At 48.6% G+C, this 19929-nt stretch overlaps 1 protein-coding gene across 3 annotated transcripts in view; it reads left to right on the top strand.

Annotated features, from left to right (window-relative positions):
* Window positions 1-19929, top strand: part of C6H18orf63 (chromosome 6 C18orf63 homolog) — a 570510-nt gene that overhangs the window by 177025 nt on the left and 373556 nt on the right. For 2 of the 3 annotated variants that reach the window (XM_077270091.1, XM_077270093.1), the window contains one exon: window positions 13181-13237. The exons of the other annotated variant lie outside the window; for it this stretch is intronic. In XM_077270091.1, the coding sequence (XP_077126206.1) occupies window positions 13181-13237 (57 nt within the window). The remainder of the gene's footprint in view (window positions 1-13180; window positions 13238-19929) is intronic. 3 annotated transcript variants of the gene reach the window in all.

Here is a 19929-nt window from a genome sequence, read left to right as displayed (position 1 = left end):
TCGGATGTTGCTAAACCTTTGACTGATTTGACTAAAAAGGGTGCTGATGTTACTGATTGGTCCCCTGCTGCTGTGGAGGCCTTTCGGGAGCTTAAGCGCCGCTTTTCTTCTGCCCCTGTGTTGCGTCAGCCTGATGTTGCTCTTCCTTTTCAGGTTGAGGTCGACGCTTCCGAGATCGGAGCTGGGGCGGTTTTGTCGCAGAAAAGTTCCGACTGCTCCGTGATGAGACCTTGTGCGTTCTTTTCTCGAAAATTTTCGCACGCCGAGCGAAACTATGATATTGGTAATCGGGAGCTTTTGGCTATGAAGTGGGCTTTTGAGGAGTGGCGTCATTGGCTTGAGGGGGCTAGACATCAGGTGGTGGTATTGACCGATCACAAGAATCTGATTTATCTTGAGTCTGCCAAGCGCCTGAATCCTAGACAGGCGCGCTGGTCGTTGTTTTTCTCTCGGTTTAATTTTGTGGTCTCATACCTACCAGGTTCTAAAAATGTGAAGGCAGATGCCCTTTCTAGGAGTTTTGAGCCTGATTCCCCTGGTGATTCTGAACCTACAGGTATCCTTAAGGATGGGGTGATATTATCTGCTGTTTCCCCAGACCTGCGACGGGCTTTGCAGGAGTTTCAGGCGGATAGACCTGATCGTTGCCCGCCTGGTAGACTGTTTGTTCCTGATGATTGGACCAGCAGAGTCATCTCGGAGGTTCATTCTTCTGCATTGGCAGGTCATCCTGGAATCTTTGGTACTAGGGATTTGGTGGCAAGGTCCTTCTGGTGGCCTTCCCTGTCTCGAGACGTACGAGTTTTTGTGCAGTCTTGTGATGTTTGTGCTCGGGCCAAGCCTTGTTGTTCTCGGGCTAGCGGATTGTTGTTATCCTTGCCTATTCCGAAGAGGCCTTGGACTCACATCTCTATGGATTTTATTTCTGATCTCCCTGCTTCTCAGAAAATGTCTGTCATCTGGGTGGTGTGTGACCGTTTTTCAAAGATGGTTCATTTGGTACCCTTGCCTAAGTTGCCTTCCTCATCCGAATTGGTTCCTCTGTTTTTTCAAAATGTGGTTCGCTTGCATGGTATTCCGGAGAATATCGTTTCTGACAGGGGGACCCAGTTCGTGTCTAGATTTTGGCGGGCATTCTGTGCTAGGATGGGCATTGATTTGTCTTTTTCGTCTGCGTTCCATCCTCAGACTAATGGCCAGACTGAGCGAACTAATCAGATCTTGGAGACTTATTTGAGGTGTTTTGTGTCTGCGGATCAGGATGACTGGGTTGCCTTTTTGCCGTTGGCAGAGTTTGCCCTCAATAATCGGGCTAGTTCTGCCACTTTGGTTTCTCCTTTCTTTTGCAATTCGGGGTTTCACCCTCGTTTTTCTTCCGGTCAGGTGGAGTCTTCGGATTGTCCGGGGGTGGATACTATGGTGGATAGGTTGCATCGGATTTGGGGACAGGTGGTGGACAATTTGAAGTTGTCCCAGGAGAAGACTCAGCATTTTGCTAACCGCCGTCGTCGTGTTGGTCCTCGTCTTCGTGTTGGGGACTTGGTGTGGTTGTCTTCCCGTTTTGTCCCTATGAGGGTTTCTTCTCCTAAGTTTAAGCCTCGGTTCATCGGTCCTTATAGGATTTTGGAGATTCTTAACCCTGTATCCTTTCGTTTAGACCTTCCGGCATCTTTCGCTATCCATAATGTCTTCCATCGGTCGTTGTTGCGGAGGTATGAGGTGCCGGTTGTTCCTTCTACCGAGCCTCCTGCTCCTGTGCTGGTTGAGGGTGAATTGGAGTATGTTGTAGAGAAAATCTTGGACTCCCGTATTTCCAGATGGAGACTACAATATCTGGTTAAGTGGAAGGGCTATGGTCAAGAAGATAATTCTTGGGTAACTGCTTCTGATGTTCACGCCTCTGATTTGGTTCGTGCCTTTCATAGGGCTCATCCGGATCGCCCTGGTGGTTCTTGTGAGGGTTCGGTGCCCCCTCCTTGAGGGGGGGGTACTGTTGTGAATCTGCTTTTGGGCTCCTTCTGGTGGTGGCTAGTGGTACTGGTGACTCGGGTCTGTTTTCTTTCTCAGTTCACCTGTTTTCATCAGTAGTGGGGTGTTCCTATTTAATCCTGCTCTTCAGTCATTGCCTTGCCGGCCATCAATGTTACCAGAGCCTTTCTGTTGCATGTTCCTGTCCCTAGACTACTGATCAGCTAAGTTGGACTCTTAGTCCTAAGTTTGTTTGCATTTTTGTTCCAGTTTACAGTTAAGTCATTCTCTGTAGCTGGAAGCTCTTGTGGGCTGAAATTACCACTCCGGTGTCATGAGTTGACACATGAGTTTTAAAGTAATTTCAGGATGGTATTTTAAAAAGGTTTTCAGCTGATCGTGCAGTTCCCTTTTGTATCTTTCTACTATCTAGTAAGCGGACCTCGCTTTGCTGAACCTACCTTCATACTGCGTATGTCTTTTCCTCTGAACTCACCGTCAATATATGTGGGGGGCTTCTGTCTCCTTTTGGGGGGAATTTCCCTAGAGGTAAGCCAGGTCTGTTTTTTCCTCTACTAGGGTAAGTTAGTTCTCCGGCTGGCGAGAGACGTCTAGGGATAAAACGTAGGCACGCCCCCCGGCCACTATTAGTTGTGTGGTAGGTTTAGCTCACGGTCAGCTCAAGATTCCATCACCCAAGAGCTCGTTCGTTATTTATGTGTCCTGACGTTCCCCTGCCATTGGGAACCATGACAGAGCACTGTGTGGCCATTATACAGTATGGAGCACTGTGTGGACATTATACAGTATTGAGCATCATGTGTGGCCATTATACAGTATGGAGCCACATGTGTGGTCATTATAGAGTATGGAGCATCATGTGTGGAATTATACTGTACGCGGCATCATGTGGGGCCATTATATGGTATGGAGCACTGTGTGGCCATTATACAGTATGGAGCACTGTGTGGCCATTATACAGTATTGAGCATCATGTGTGGCCATTATACAGTATGGAGCATCATGTATGGCCAATATACAGCATGGAGCACTGTGTGGCCATATTTTTTTCTGTTAGGCTGTGTGCACACGCAGCAGATTTTTCGCTATAAAAACGCTATAAAACTGCGAAAAAAAACGCTCAAAATAAGCATCCTATTTAATAGAATGCAATATGCATTTTTTGTGCACATGCTGCGTTGTCTTCCTGAGCGGAATTGCATTCCAGAAAAAAACGCAGCATGTTCATTAAATTTGTGGAATTTGGGAGGTTTGTTACTGTCCTTAAATTTTTTTGACAATGGTAGTCTAGAAAGCTGATATTTGTGCCACCTGAGTGTGGCTCAGCATGAAAGCAGGTAGAGGTGTTGCATGCGGTATCAGAGCTCCAAGCAAAGGAGGCCTACATCGATCCCTCACCCACCTCGTCGTACTATGATGTTCAATTGAAAGCTGTAAATTTTGTCCTAGACCCTGATACCTGATCCCTAGCTGATTGCTGCAGTGCCATGCTGTAATTTGTATTGTGGGTGAATTGAGGCCACTTTCCTGGTGTTTGTCCCTCATTTGATGTGTTTGGCAGCATTTGGGGACGTTATAAGGTGTTGTGCATGCATTTGTTTTTGCCTCCCATGGATAATAATGGCGTTGGGTTTTGTTCGGCGAATATTCGACAAATTAATCGGCGAATATTGCAAACTCAGCCATCGTAATCCGTACGGAACATTGAAATATTCGCTCATCTCTAATCCTGACTTGTTGATGAATTTAAAGGTACAGCACTGCCATGGCATCCTGCTGCCAGACGGTCCTAAGAAATGGGTATCTTAGTAACTGTTTAGGGTTGTTGGATGCTTCAATGGCACATTACCTTGCAGTAAAAGGAATTTGTCCCCAAGTATTTCTGTGTAATCTGAGAGAAGCATAATGTAGAGACAGAGACCTTGATACCCTGATTCCAGCAAAGTGTCACTTACTGGGCTGCGTAGTGTAGGATAACCCTAACCCTAGCCCTAACCCTAGCCCTATCCCTAGCAATAACCCTAGCAATAACCCTAGCAATAACCCTAGCAATAACCCTAGCCCTAACCCTAGCCCTAACCCTAACCATAGCAATAACCCTAGCCCTAACCCTAAACCTAGCCCTAACCCTAGCCCTAACCCTAATGGGAAAATGGAAATAAATACATTTTTTTTATTTTTCCCTAACTAAGGGGGTGATGAAGGGGGGTTTGATTTACTTTTATAGCGGGTTATTTAGCGGATTTTTATGATTGGCAGCCGTCACACACTGAAAGACGCTTTTTATTGCAAAAAATATTTTTTGCGTTACCACATTTTGAAAGCTATAATTTTTCCATATTTGAGTCCACAGAGTCATGTGAGGTCTTGTTTTTTGCGGGACGAGTTGACGTTTTTATTGGTAACATTTTCGGGCACATGACATTTTTTGATCGCTTTTTATTCCGATTTTTGTGAGGCAGAATGATCAAAAACCAGCTATTCATGAATTTCTTTTGGGGGAGGCGTTTATACTGTTCCGCGTTTAGTAAAATTGATAAAGCAGTTTTATTCTTCGGGTCAGTACAATTACAGCGATACCTCATTTATATCATTTTTTTATGTTTTGGCGCTTTTATACGATAAAAGCTATTTTATAGAAAAAAATAATTATTTTGGTATCACTTTATTCTCAGGACTATAACTTTTTTATTTTTTTGCTGATGATGCTGTATCGCAGCTCGTTTTTTGCGGGACAAGATGACGTTTTCAGCGGTACCATGGTTATTTATATCTGTCTTTTTGATCGCGTGTTATTCCACTTTTTGTTCAGCGGTATGGTAATAAAGCGTTGTTTTTTGCCTCGTTTTTTTTTTTTTTTTCTCACGGTGTTTACTGAAGGGGTTAACTAGTGGGACAGTTTTATAGGTTGGGTCGTTACGGACGCGGCGATACTAAATATGTGTACTTTTATTGTTTTGTTTTTTTTTATTTAGATAAAGAAATGTATTTATGGGAATAATATATTTTTTTTTCTTTATTTAGGAATTTATTTTTTATTTATTTTTTTACACATGTGGAAAAATTTTTTTTAAACTTTTTTACTTTGTCCCAGGGGGGACATTACAGATCGGTGATCTGACAGTGTGCACAGCACTCTGTCAGATCGGCGATCTGCTGTGCAGGGCTGCAGGCTTACCAGCGCCTGCTCTGAGCAGGCACTCGGTAAGCCACCTCCCTCCCTGCAGGACCCGGATGCTGCGGCCATCTTGGATCCGGGACCTGCGGCGAGGAAGGAGGTAGGAGACCCTCGGAGCAATGCGATCACATCGCGTTGCTGCGGGGGTCTCAGGGAAGCCCGCAGGGAGCCCCCTCCCTGCGCGATGCTTCCCTATACCGCCGGTACACAGCGATCATGTTTGATCGCGGTGTGCCGGGGGTTAATGTGCCGGGGGCGGTCCGTGACCGCTCCTGGCACATAGTGCCGGATGTCAGCTGCGATATGCAGCTGACACCCGGCCGCGATCGGCCGCGCTCCCCCCGTGAGCGCGGCCGATCGCATATGACGTACTATCTCGTCAGTGGTCATACAGGCCCACCCCACCTCGACGGGATAGTACGTCAGATGTCAGAAAGGGGTTAATGACCAGAGGTATTTTTATAGTGCTTTGGAACAAAGCACTATATTGTAATCCGATCGTGGATAACTTCTTATTATTATTATAGTGCTTTGGAACAAAGCACTATATTGTAATCCGAACGTGGTAAACTTATTCTTCTTATTATTATTATTCAGTCCGCACGTAATGCGGCCCGAACCGCTAAACTCACAGACTCGAGTGAGGTGTCATTTCGAAGCCAGCGTCCCCAAGAGGTGTGCTAAGTATTTTTCGTGTCGATCGGATTTGTAGTTTTGGCGCAATTTGCGTTTGAAAAAAGTGTCTCAATGCATTTCAATAGGGAAATTTTCCCATACGTTTATAATGGTCCTGATTTCTGAGGCAATTTCTAAAAATAACTGCCAACTGCCACCTGGCTGATTAGCTCATTGATATACGCAGTCAGACACAATTACTATGCCAACGCCTATGAACTGTACATGACCCCACAGGACACACTTTTGTCAGATAATATCAGCTCTTAAAGTGACCCCGCCCACCAAATCGGACCCAGAGTGACCCCGCCCACCAAATCGGACCCAGAGTGGCTCCGCCCACCAAATCGGCCCCTGAGGGGCCCCGCCCACCAAATCGGCCCGAGGGGCCCCGCCCACCAAATCGGCCCCTGAGGGGCCCCGCCCACCAAATCGGCACCAAAGTGGCCCCGCCCACCAAATCGGCACCAGAGTGGCCCCGCCCACCAAATCGGACCCAGAGTGGCCCCGCCCACCAAATCGGTCCCTGAGGGGCCTAGCCCACCAAATCGGCCCCTAAGGGACCCCGCCCACCAAATCGGCCCCTGACGGGCCCCGCCCACCAAACCGGCCCCAGAATGGCCCCGCCCACCAAATCGGCCCCTGAGGGGCCCCGCCCACCAAATCAGCCTCTGAGGGGCCCCGCCCACCAAATCGGTCCCTGAGGGGCCCCGCCCACCAAATCGGCCCCTGAGGGGCCCCGCCCACCAAATCTGACCCAGAGTGGCCCCGCCCACCAAATCGGCCCCTGAGGGGCCCCGCCCACCAAATCGGCCTCTGAGGGGCTGTGCCCACCAAATTGGCCCCTAAAGGGGCCCCGCCCACCAAATCGGCTCCTGAGGGGCCCCGCCCACCAAATCGGACCCTGAGGGGCCCCGCCCACCAAATCAGACCCAGAGTGGCCCCGCCCACCAAATCGGACCCAGAGTGGCCCCGCCCACCAAATCGGCCCTAGAGTGGCCCCGCCTACCAAATCGGCCCCAGAGTGGCCCCGCCCACCAAATCGGCCCCTGAGGGGCCCCGCCCACCAAATCGGCCCCTGAAGGGCCCCGCCCACCAAATCGGCCCAAGGGGCCCCGCCCACCAAATCGGCCCCTGAGGGGCCCCGCTCACCAAATCGGCACCAAAGTGGCCCCGCCCACCAAATCGGCCCCAGAGTGGCCCCGCCCACCAAATCGGACCCAGAGTGGCCCCGCCCACCAAATCGGTCCCTGAGGGGCCCCGCCCACCAAATCGGCCCCTAAGGGACCCCGCCCACAAAATCGGCCCCTGAGGGGCCCCGCCCACAAAATCGGCCCCAGAATGGCCCCGCCCACCAGATCGGCCTCTGAGGGGCCCCGCCGACCAAATCGGTCCCTGAGGGGCCCCACCCACCAAATCGGCCCCTGAGGGGCCCCGCCCACCAAATCTGACCCAGAGTGGCCCCGCCCACCAAATCGGCCCCTGAGGGGCCCCGCCCACCAAATCAGCCCCTAAGGGGCTGCGCCCACCAAATCGGCCCCTAAAGGGGCCCCGCCCACCAAATTGGCTCCTGAGGGGCCCCGCCCACCAAATCGGACCCTGAGGGGCCCCGCCCACCAAATCAGACCCAGAGTGGCCCCGCCCACCAAATCGGACCCAGAGTGGCCCCGCCCACCAAATCAGCCCTAGAGTGGCCCCGCCTACCAAATCGGCCCCAGAGTGACCCCGCCCACCAAATCGGACCCAGAGTGACCCCGTCCACCAAATCGGCCCCTGAGGGACCCCGCCCACCAAATCAGCCCCTGATGGGGCCCCGCCTACCAAATCGGACCCTGAGGTGCCCCGCCCACCAAATCGGACCCAGAGTGGCCCCGCCCACCAAATCGGCCCCTGAGTGACCCCGCCCACCAAATCGGACCCAGAGTGACCCCGCCCACCAAATCGGTTCCTGAGGTACCCCGCCCACCAAATCGGATTCAGAGTGGCTCCGTCCACCAAATCGGCCCCTGAGTGACCCCATCCACCAAATCGGACCCTGAGTGACCCCGCCCACCAAATCGGTCCCTGAGGTGCCCCGCCCACCAAATCGGACCCTGAGGTGCCCCGCCCACCAAATCGGTCCCAGAGTGACCCTGCCCTCCAAATCGGACCCAGAGTGACCCCGCCCACCAAATCAGACCCAGAGTGACCCCGCCCACCAAATCGGACCCTGAGGTGCCCCGCCCACCAAGTCGGTCCCAGAGTGACCCCGCCCACCAAATCGGTCCCAGAGTGACCCCGCCCACCAAATCGGTCCCAGAGTTACCCCGCCCACCAAATCTTCTCAAAGTGACCCCGCCCACCAAATTGGTCCCAGAGTGACCCCGCTCACCAAATCGGTCCCAGAGTGACCCCGCCCACCAAATCGGTCCCAGAGTGCCCCGCCCACCAAATCGGTCCCAGAGTGACCCCGCCCACCAAATCGGTCCCAGAGTGACCCCGCCCACCAAATCGAACCCAGAGTGACCCGGCCCACCAAATCGAGCCCAGAGTGACCCCGTCCACCAAATCGGACCCTGAGTGACCCTGTCCACCAAATTGGACCCTGAGTGACCCCGCCCACCAAATCGGTCCCTGAGGTGCCCCGCCCACCAAATCGGACCCAGAGTGGCTCCGCCCACCAAATTGGTCCCAGAGTGACCCCGCCAACCAAATCGGACCCAGAGTTGCCTCAATCCTGAGGGGCTACAACTACCAAACCAGCGCCTGAGAGGCACCCAAGTGTGAAAGTCTTGCAGGGGCAACCCGGGCACCATTCCAAAGCACTATCTGTAGTTCCTTCAGGAAATACCCATCTAGTTATTATTATTAGGCTTTTTTCCGCAATTAATGCGGCCCGAACCGCTAAACGCACAGACTCCAGTGAGGTGTCATTTCGAAGCCAGCGTCCACGAGAGGTGTGCTAAGTATTTTTCGTGTCGATCGGATTTGTAGTTTTGGCGCAATTTGCGTTTGAATTTTTTTTTTACCCCCATTGGAAAGCATTGCTCAATGCATTTCAATAGGGAAATTTCCTCTTAGGGTATAATGGCCTGATTTCTGAGGCAATTTCAAAATAACTGCCAACTGCCACCTGGCTGATTAGCTCATTGATATGCGCAGTCAGACCCAGTTACTATGCCAACGCCTACGAACTCTACATAAGCCCAGCACACAGGTTTTGTCAGATAATATCAGCTCTTAAAGTGATAGCACAGCACAATTCCAAAGCACTATCTGTAGTCATATTATAATTATTGCCCCGCTCACCAATTCGGACCCAGAGGTGCCCCGCCCACCAAATCGGACCCTGAGGTGCCCCGCCCACCAAATCGGACCCTGAGGTGCCCCGCCCACCAAATCGGTCCCAGAGTGACCCCGCCCACCAAATCGGTCCCAGAGTGACCCCACCCACCAAATCGGTCCCAGAGTGACCCCGCCCACCAAATCGGACCCAGTGACCCCGCCCACCAAATCGGACCCTGAGTGACCCCGCCCACCAAATCGGTCCCGGAGGTGCCCCGCCCACCAAATCGGATCCAGAGTGACCCCGCCCACCAAATCGGACCCTGAGTGACCCCGCCCACCAGATCGGACCCTGAGGTGCCCCGCCCACCAGATCGGACCCTGAGGTGCCCCACCCACCAGATCGGACCCTGAGTGACCCCGCCCACCAAATCGGACCCAGAGTGACCCCGCCCACCAAATCGGACCCAGAGTGACCCCACCCACCAGATCAGACCCTGGGGTGCCCCGCCCACCAAATCGGACCCAGAGTGGCTCCGCCCACCAAATCAGACCCAGAGTGACCCCGCCCACCAAATCGGTCCCAGAGTGACCCCGCCCACCAAATCGGTCCCAGAGTGACCCCGCCCAACAAATCGGACCCAGAGTGACCCCGCCCACCAAATCGGACCCAGAGTGACCCCGCCCACCAAATCGGACCCAGTGACCCGGCCCACCAAATCGAACCCAGAGTGACCCGGCCCACCAAATCGGACCCTGAGTGACCCCATCCACCAAATCAGACCCTGAGTGACCCCACCCACCAAATCGGTCCCTGAGGTGCCCCGCCCACCAAATCGGACCCAGAGTGACCCGGCCCACCAAATCGGACCCAGAGTGACCCGGCCCACCAAATCGGACCCAGAGTGACCCGGCCCACCAAATCGGACCCAGAGTGACCCGGCCCACCAAATCGGACCCTGAGTGACCCGGCCCACCAAATCGGACCCTGAGTGACCCGGTCCACCAAATCGGACCCTGAGTGACCCGGCCCACCAAATCAGACCCTGAGTGACCCCGTCCACCAAATCGGTCCCTGAGGTGCCCCGCCCACCAAATCGGACCCAGAGTTGCCCCGCCCACCAAATTGGTCCCAGAGTGACCCCGCCCACCAAATTGGTCCCAGAGTGACCCCGCCCACCAAATTGGACCCAGAGTGACCCCGCCCACCAAATCGGACCCAGAGTGGCCTCAACCCTGAGGGGCTACAACTAACAAACCAGCGCCTGAGGGGCACCCAAGTGTGAAAGTCTTGCAGGGGCAGCCCGGGCACCATTCCAAAGCACTATCTGTAGTTCCTTCAGGAAATACCCATCTGGTTGGTTTTGCATTTTCATTTTTTGCTCCCCTTCTTCCCAGAGCCATAACTTTTTTATTTTTCGGTCAATATGGCCATGTGAGAGCTTGTTTTTGTGGGACGGGTTGTAATTTTGAACAACACCATTGGTTTTAACATATTATGTACTGGAAAATGAGGAAAAAATGCGGTGATATTGCAAAAAAGTGCAATCCCACAGTTGTTTTTTGTTTGTTTTTGTTTACCATGTTCACTAAATGCTAAAACTGACCTACCATTATGATTCTCAAGGTCATTACTAGTTCTTAGGCACCAAACATGTATAAGTTCTTTTTATTTAGGTGGTGAAAAAAAATTCCATCGTTTGTTAAAAAAAGCGCCATTTTCCAATACCCATATCGTCTCCATTTTTCTTGATTTTGGGTTGGCTGAGGACTTTTTTTTTGTGTGCCGAGCTGACGTTTTTTACTATACCATTTTGATGCAGATACGATCTTTTGATCGCCTGTTATTGCATTTTAATGCAATGTTGCGGCAGCCCAAAAAACATAATTCTCGTATTTAGAATTTTTTTCACGTTACACAGTTTAGCGATAGGGTTAATTCTTTTTTTATATTGATAGATCGGGTGATTCTGAACACGGCAATACCAAATATGTGTATGTTTGAATTTGTTTTTATTGTTTTTATTTTGATTTGGGCGAAATGGGGTGATTTGATCTTTTATATATTTTTTATTTTTCTTATATTTTTAAAAACTTTTTTTTATTTTTGACATGCTTCAATAGTCTCCATGGAAAACTAGAAGCTGCCATAATCCGATCGGCTCTGTTGCATACAGGCGATGATCAGATCGCACGCACAGTATGTAGCAGAATTGCTCACTTGCTATGATAACCGACCACCGGGTGGCGCTCATAGCATTCCAGCAGTGACAATCATATAGATCTGCTGGAGACCTCTGGTTGTTAAGCCAACCCATGGGTGACCCACGATCACGTGACGGGGTCACCGATGGGCGGGATTTCTGGCGCGCTTGCCGAAAGCAAGCGTTAAATGCTGCTGTCAGAGATTGACAGCTGCATTTAATTAGTTAATAGCTGCGGATGGATCGCGATTCCACTTGCGGCTGTTAGAGGCAAATGTCAGCTGTTCATCAAAGGGAGGAAGTCCGACATCGGCATACTATTACGCACGATGTCGGAAAGGGGTTTATTGGGAACCTGTCAGCAGGATTGTGCACAGGAACCTACAGACAGTGTCAGGTTGGCGCTGTTATACTGATTATAATGATACCTTGATTGTTGAAATCGATCTTGTGTTGTTGTTTAATCTTTATTTTCAGTTTTGAGTTAATGTTAAGCTCGTGCTTCGGGGTGACCTGTGGAGGGTCTTCATGTGGTGCTCTGATTAGGTATTCATCAGCATGGCTTCTGACAGGTCACTGATCCCTCAGTGACCTGCCCCTTATTTTACATAATGAGCATTATATATATATAAAAAAAAAACCTTTTGCAGGCAGACATAATGTGCATTTAATTATTGTTTTTGATGGTATCCATAAATTCATTTAAAAAAAAAATCAGTTTTGAAAATGGCGTTCCGATAGATGCTACTGCGCAGGCGCCGATAGCAGCATCTTGCTAGAGAAAAAAAATTGCCTCTTCCACGATGGCGTCACTGACGCCTGGGCAGCAGCATCTATTCGGATCGCTGATAGATACTACTGCACAGGCGCAGCCGACGCCATCTGAAGACAGTTTTTTATTTCTTTAGCAAGATGGCCCACTAGAGTCTGCACAGTAGCTGCTATTGGCGATCCGATAGATGCTATTGCGCAATCGCCAGTGGTGCCTTCTTGGAGGAGGCAATTTTTTTTTTCTCTAGCAAGATGGCACTGATCACCGATAGCTGCTACTGCAGTTGCGGCTGGTGCCATTTTGTAGCTGATTTTTTTTATGAATTTATGCATATCATCAAAAGGAATAATTAAATGCACATTATGGATGCAATCATGCTGCAGCACAGGCATCTGCCTGCAGAATGGAAGGTTTTTTTAAATATATATAATATTCATTACGTTGCTAGGGATCAGTGACCTCTCAGAAGCCATACAGATGAATACCTAATCAGAGCACCACATGAAGACCCCCCCCCCCCCCCCCCCGCCAACAGGCCGCCTCAGAGCAAGAGCATATCATTAACTCAAAAATGAAAATAAAGATTAAAGAACAACCACAAGACGGATTTCATCAACTAAGGTATCATTTTAATCAGTTTAACAGCGCCAACCTGATGCTGTCTGTAGGTTATTGTGCACAATCCTACTGACAGGTTCCCTTTAGTGCAATATACAGCGCAGCTGAGGCACCTGGCAGCTGGGCGACCCTAGACAGTTACTAGAGGACCGGCCTTGGGGGGAGGAGTATATGCCCATAGCCCACCTTGCCGCTGGTTATGTTACTTTAAGTTTTCAGCAAGTGTGAATCCATCATTATATATGTAGTAAGCTTTAATTTGCTACTGTATCTGTACAATAATCTTAGCTCTATTGTGGTACAATGTCTATACACAAATGGCAAACACCTATGCAGAAATAAAACCAGCTCTCATACTATGGTGGAGTGGGCTTTGTGATTTGGGTTTTAATTCTTAAATGTATAAATATTGTATCTTTCCCACCACAAAAAAGTAGTTAACATAAGAACTGTATTTTTATATTTGTATTGCTTGATTAGATATCTTTCTATGAAACTGGAAAACTTCATTCACTTGCTGACAAACAACAATTTACAGTAAGTAAATCCACTGTCTACAATTATATTTAAGCAGTATGGCATTTTTACCTAATGAGAAAATCTAAATGAGGATTTGAAGTGCTTATACAAATCAGACAGATATCTTCCTGTACTTCCTCATTCACATGACGGCTTGGTTATGTGATCATATATTCTTCATAGGGAGAGGGGAGAAGCCGCAGCCAGATACTTCTGGCAGTAGCTTAATCCCTTTCTGACATTAGACATAATAGTCTGTCCATGTGATCTGGGTCTATCTGACCAGGGACGGATTATAACATCTGCACGACCACCTCCGGGTGTCAGCTGATTCTGACAGCTGACACCGGGACACTGGTACTAAGGGCTGTCCCACACGTCCAGATAATTCCGGTACCGGAATAAATCGGTACCGGAGTTATCCGTGTCCGTGTGCCTGGGAACTCACGGAGGCCATACGTGCGGCACACGTGTGCCGCCCGTATGGCGAGTGGGTACCACACGGAGCGTGTGGTACCCACTCTGCATGGTGCTGAAGCTGCCATTCATATCATCCCTGCAGCAACGTTTGCTGTAGAGAAAATATGAAGAATAGTGTTTAAAATAAAGATCTATGTGTCCGCCGCCCCCCCACCCCCTGTGCGCCCCCCCCGCTGGTCAGAAAATACTTACCCGCTCCCTCGCTGCTTCCTGGTCTGGCCGCGGCTTCTCCTGCATGCGGTCACGTGGGCCCGATCATTTACAGTCATGAATATGTGGCTCCACCTCCCATAGGGGCGGAGCCGACTATTCATGATTGTAAATGATCGGCCCCACGTGACCGCATACAGTAGGAGGCGCGGCCAGACCAGGAAGGAGCGAGGGAGCGGGTAAGTATTTTCTGACCAGCGGGGGGGCGCACAGGGAGTGGGGGGGCGGCGGACACATGGATCTTTATTTTTAACACTATTCTTCATATTTTCTCTATAGCAAACGCTGCTGGAGAGAAGATATGAATACCGGCTTCAGCACCATGTGGGGGGGACAGCGCTTACTGTAGCGCTGTCTCCTGCACGCACACGGACCCCAGACGGAGAATGTCCGTGTGAGGTCCGTGTTTTACGCGGACCCATTGACTCTATTGGGTCCGTGTAAAACGTGCGCTCCCACGAACACTGACATGTCTCCGTGTTTGGCACACGGAGACACGGTCCGCAAAAAATCAATGACATCTGCACAGATGCATTGATTTTTATGGGTCTACGTGTGTCAGTGTCTCCGGTACGTGAGGAAACTGTCACCTCACGTACCGGAGCCACTGACGTGTGAAACCGGCCTAAGTTCCAGGAGCGGTCACGCAGTGCTCTTGGCACTTTAACCCCCGAAATGCTGCAATCGAATGAGATTCCAGCATTCCGGGAGTCGGCAGAGGGCTGAAAGGCCCTCTGCCTTTGGATCGGAGACCCCGTGGCATGACGCGGGGTCCAGATCGTTACCATGGTGACCCGATGTCATGATGCACAGTGCATGATCAGCAAGCTTCTCTGTCAGTGCAATGCTTCCAGTTAATACAGCATATAGTGCCCCACAGTATAATGACCACATATAGTGCCCCACAGTATAATAGCCCCATACAATGCCCCACAGTATAAAATCCTCATACAGTGCCCCACAATATAATGGCCCCATGTATGCCCCAAAGTATAATGGCCTCATACAATTCCCCACAGTATAATGGCCTCATATAGTCCTTCACAGTATAATGGCCCCATATAGTGCATCCTGGTTTATGTCCTCCATCCTGGTATATGGCCCCCATCCTGGCATATGGCTCCCATCCTATTATATAGCCCCATTCTGGTAGATGGCCCCCATCCTAGTATATGTTCCTCCATCCTGGTTTATGTTCTTCCATCCTGGTATATGGCGCCATCCTGGTATATGGCCCCCATCTTTTTATTTGGCTCCATCCTGGTATATGGCCTCCATCCTGGTATATGGCCCCATCCACATATATAGCCCCATTCTGCTATATGTTCCCCATCCTTCTGTATGTTTGCCCATCCTGGTATATGTTCCTCCATCCTGGTATATGGCGCCATCCTGGTATATGGCCCCCATCTTTTTATCTTGCCCCATTCTGGTATATGTCTCCATTCTGGTATATGTACCCCCATCTGGTATATGTTCCCCCATCCTAGTTTATGTTCCTCTATCCCAGTATATGTTCCCACATCCTGGTATATGGCCCTCATCATGGTATCATGATATATGGCCTCATCCTGATATATGGCCCTCATCATGGTATATGTCCCTCCATCCTGGTATATTGCCCCCATCCTTGTATATGGTCCCCATATAGTAAATGCAAAGAAAAAAGGCAATAAATGTTTCTACTTATCTTCCTTGCACTCCCAACAGCTGACATGTGTCCGTAACAGCTGCTCGTGATCCACCCGCAGCTATTAACCCATTAAATGCCGCTGACAAACTTTGACAGCGGCACTTAATGCGTGCTTACGGCCATCGGGCTGGAAATCCGCCCATTTGTGACCCCTGTCACGTGATCGTGGGTCACCAATGGGTTGGCATAACAACCAGAGGTCTCCTACCAATCTACCAGAGGTCTCCTGGACAACCAATCTATGATTGTCAATGCTGGATTACTATGAGCGCCACCCGGGACGGAGCTCATAGCAAGTGAGGCATTCCGCTACATACAAAAGTAAAAAAAGTTTTTTAAAATATTAAAAAAATATAAAAGTTTAAATCACCACCCTTTCACCCCATTCAAAATAAAGCAATAAGAGAAATCAAACATACACATATTTGGTATCGCCACATTCAGAATTGCCCAATCTATCAATAAAAACAAAGGATTAACCTGATTGCTAAAGGGTGTAGCGATAAAAAGTTAAAACGCTAGAATTACGTTTTTTTGGTCGCCGCAACATTGAATCAAAATGCAATAACGGGTGATCAAAATATCGTATCGCCACCAAAATAGTATCAATAAAAACGTCAGCTCGGCATGCAAAAAGTAAGATCTCACCCAACCCGAGATCACAACTTAAATAAAAAAGAACCTAGACATGTTTGGTGCCTGTGAACTCGTACTGACCTGGAGAATCATAATGGCAGGTCTGTTTTAGCATTTGGTGAACATGATAAAAAAAATCCAAAGAACTGTTGTGGAATTGCACTCTTTTTGCAATTTCACCACACTTTGATTTTTTTCCCATTGTTGAGTACACAATATGGTAAACCAATGGTGTTGTTCAAAAGTACAACTTGTCCTGCAAAAAAACAAGCCCTAACATGGCCATATTGATGGAAAAATAAAAAAGTTATGGCTAAGGGGAGCGAAAAACGGAAACGCAAATACGAAAAAGGGCAAGGTCTCAAATTGTTAATATACAGGCCAAGACCAACATAAAGATTCTTTCTTATACCGTTGTGTCTATATTCATCTTCAACTTTGCTACCTGCATATTTTTATACTATATAATAATGAGTGGTTCCAAGCAGAAGTCACCTGAAGAGTGGCCAGGTCATTTCTTTTATCTGCTTTGCGCCTTTACAAACTTGAAGTGGTTGAATGAAGCTAAAAAGACTGAACATATACTCGGCAAATTGTTTTTACCTTGCACTGCATATGATTATCTTTTTTTAACCTTTACTACGCTCTTTTTTAGGCGAGTTAGAGAACGTTCCTGCTTAAAAAAGATGTTGTGTGCCCATACCCTCAGGTTCCTGGCTGAGATAATCATATAAATGTGCCCTTGCTATGCACCATGGAATGGCTGTGTCTGACCGTGCAGGGGCATGGTCTGAACATATCACAGTTCCTTGGCAAGAGAGGAAGCAAAAGCAAGTATACAGACTGTACAATGTGGGATTGCAGCTGATTCTCTCTCTGGGGTAAATCATTTTCCTGCCTGTTTTTAAACATGTTTTTTTAGCATTTTGCAAGCTAAATTAGCATGCAGAATGCTAAAGTTTTCCAAGTGATCTGTAGCATCGCTTGGAAAACTGACTGACAGGTTGGTCACACTTGTCAAACATAGTGTTTGACAAGTGTGACCAACTTTTTACTATAGATGCTGCCTATGCAGCATCAATAGTAAATGATAGAATGTTTAAAAATAATAAAAAAAAAATAAAAAAAATGGTTATACTCACCTGCAGACAGCCGATCTCCTCAGCGGCGTCCGTTCCTATAGATGGTGTGTGTGCGCAGGACCTTCGATGACGTCGCGGTCACATGAGCGGTCACGCGACCAATCACAAGACCGCGACGTCATCGCAGGTCCTTCACAGACACCAGCTATAGGAACGGAAGCGGCGGCATGCACCGGAGAGGCGGGAAGACTGCGGGGGCCATCGAAGGTGAGTATATGACTATTTTTTATTTTAATTCTTTTTTTTTTACCAATTATATGGTGCCCAGTTCGTGGAGGAGAGTCTCCGCTCCTCCACCCTGGGTACCAACCGCATATAATCTGCTTACTTCCCGCATGGTGTGCACAGCCCCGTGCGGGAAGTAAGCAGATCAATGCACTCCTAGGTGTGCGGAATCCCCGCAATTCCGCAAATTTAATGAACATGTTGCTTTTTTTTCCGCGATGCGATTTTTTTGCGGAAAAAGATGCAACATTTGCACAAAAAATGCGGAATACCCTGAAAATAATGGGAGGCTTATGTTAGCGTTTTTTTCGCGTTTTTATCACATTTTTATAGCGAAAAAAACGCGAAAAATACTGAACGTGTGCACATGGCCTTACCTCATAGAAAGCAGCAGCTGCAATCCCATGTGGACTTGTCTGTATACTCTTCTACTGGCTCCCCTGCCCAGGAGATGTGGTATGTTCAGACTATGTCCCTGCACCGCACATAGCAGTGGCAGATTTATAGATTATCTCAGAACAGGAATATTTTCCCCTTACCCATGACAGCACCTGAGAGACTGGGATCTGCCGCTTACCTCGGACAAGATGCCAAGAGTGCAAAACAAAAAGGAAACTCTCACTTCCTCTTTCAATGTGGTTTCCAGTCCTTTGGATATAGGAGCCTTGAGCACACGGCAGGGAGTAGCCATGAATCATAGAACGCCATAGTGTGAGAATTTAGATTTATTGTTTCAATACCTACTGTCTCATGTTTGATGTCTGGCCTGGGGCCTGGTGTCTAGCTCTGAGGCTGGTGTCTAGCCCGGGGCCTTGTGTCTTGCCCAGTGTCAGGCCCAGGGCTTGTTATCTGGTCGGGATCTTGTGTTTCGGTGGGCCTGCAGCCTTGTATTTCTCGCATGTCCTGCAGGCTTGTGATTCTCTCATGTCTGGAGGCCTTGTGATTCTAATTTGTATTGTGGCCTTGTGATTTCCACATGTCTTGTGGCCTTGTGATTCTTGCATGGTCTGCTTCCTTGTGATTCTCGCATGTCCTGCGGTCCTGTGATTATGGCATGGCCTGCAGCCTGGTGATTTTCATTTGGCCTACAGTCTGGTGTTTCTCTCTTGGTCTGCGGCCTGCTGTCTCTTGGTTGGCCCGTATGTGGCCTGCAGCTTGGCGGTTTTTCGTTTGAACTTGCAGCCTTGCATTTCTCATTTGTGTTGCACTGTTGCTGTGGCTTAGCTGGTAGGGTGCCTGTCTTGTGAGATGGAGATCCTGAGTTCAGATCCCTGCAGTGCTTGGTGTTCATCTTCTCAGAATTAAGCTTAAAGCATGTGTTGTGGTTGGCTGCCGACCTCGTGTTTGTTAAAGGGGTTGTCGACTTACTAATGAAAAAATATATGTTTAGGAGGAAAAACCAAAAATAACTTACAAATAGAAAAATAACCCCCATAAAATGGAATACTTTATTAAATATTGCACTAAAAAATCCCTATCTAATAATTCAGTATAATGGGGCAGATAACCCCAACATATATACACACACGCCCTATACTGAAAATATACCAACAATAAACATCATAACATGTCCTACTTAGGTGATATAGCACAAGTGGTATATAAAAAATACCTAAAGAGTGTCAGGATATATGTGTACTGCCCCTAATGGTAATGCAGACCTGTAATATATCCCTACCTAGATGCGGGGGTTGGCACCCTAAGAAGATACGAGAACGGCGCCCCCGCTCGTACGATGACTAACCCTGGTCTCCTAGGGATTCCCTATAAGGGATAGACTATGAAACAGAAAGCCAGTTGGCTGTATATAACTTGTAAGAATATGTGATACCGTTAACACAGCATGTCAGGCCCGCATCCCACAATGTGCTGTAAGATAGGGATAGAGGTAAAAGCTAAATATCACAAGTTACCGGACAATAAATAGAAAAATACAAAATATATATTCAGCATACTAAGGAACCGATACCATGAAACATATTAATGCCATAAAAAGCAATAACTAAGGCAAGCCCCCACCACATAAACCTGGAAATGGGCAGATAATGCAGTCAGTTCAGTCGGGAATGCAGCAAGTAATAAAGATACATATTAATGATAATTGTCATATACTCATCTGCTGCAAAAATCAACCCCAGCCAAACGTCCATCCAGCAGTGGTGGCTCATACGATAAATTAGGGCACACCAACTTAACAAAAGACCTCTCAACGCGTTTCCCCCAGACTATGGGTTCATCAGGAGAGTAAGAACATCAGCATGGCAGTAAATGATATATATAGATACATACAAAGATAGGGCTGCAGCGACATACCGGAGGCTATT

The sequence above is a fragment of the Ranitomeya variabilis genome, chromosome 6, assembly GCF_051348905.1.
Source record: "Ranitomeya variabilis isolate aRanVar5 chromosome 6, aRanVar5.hap1, whole genome shotgun sequence".
In the NCBI taxonomy this organism is placed as follows: Eukaryota; Metazoa; Chordata; class Amphibia; order Anura; family Dendrobatidae; genus Ranitomeya; species Ranitomeya variabilis.
The sequence above is the reverse complement of the archived record's forward strand: the minus strand, read 5'-3'. Positions and strand labels throughout refer to the sequence as shown.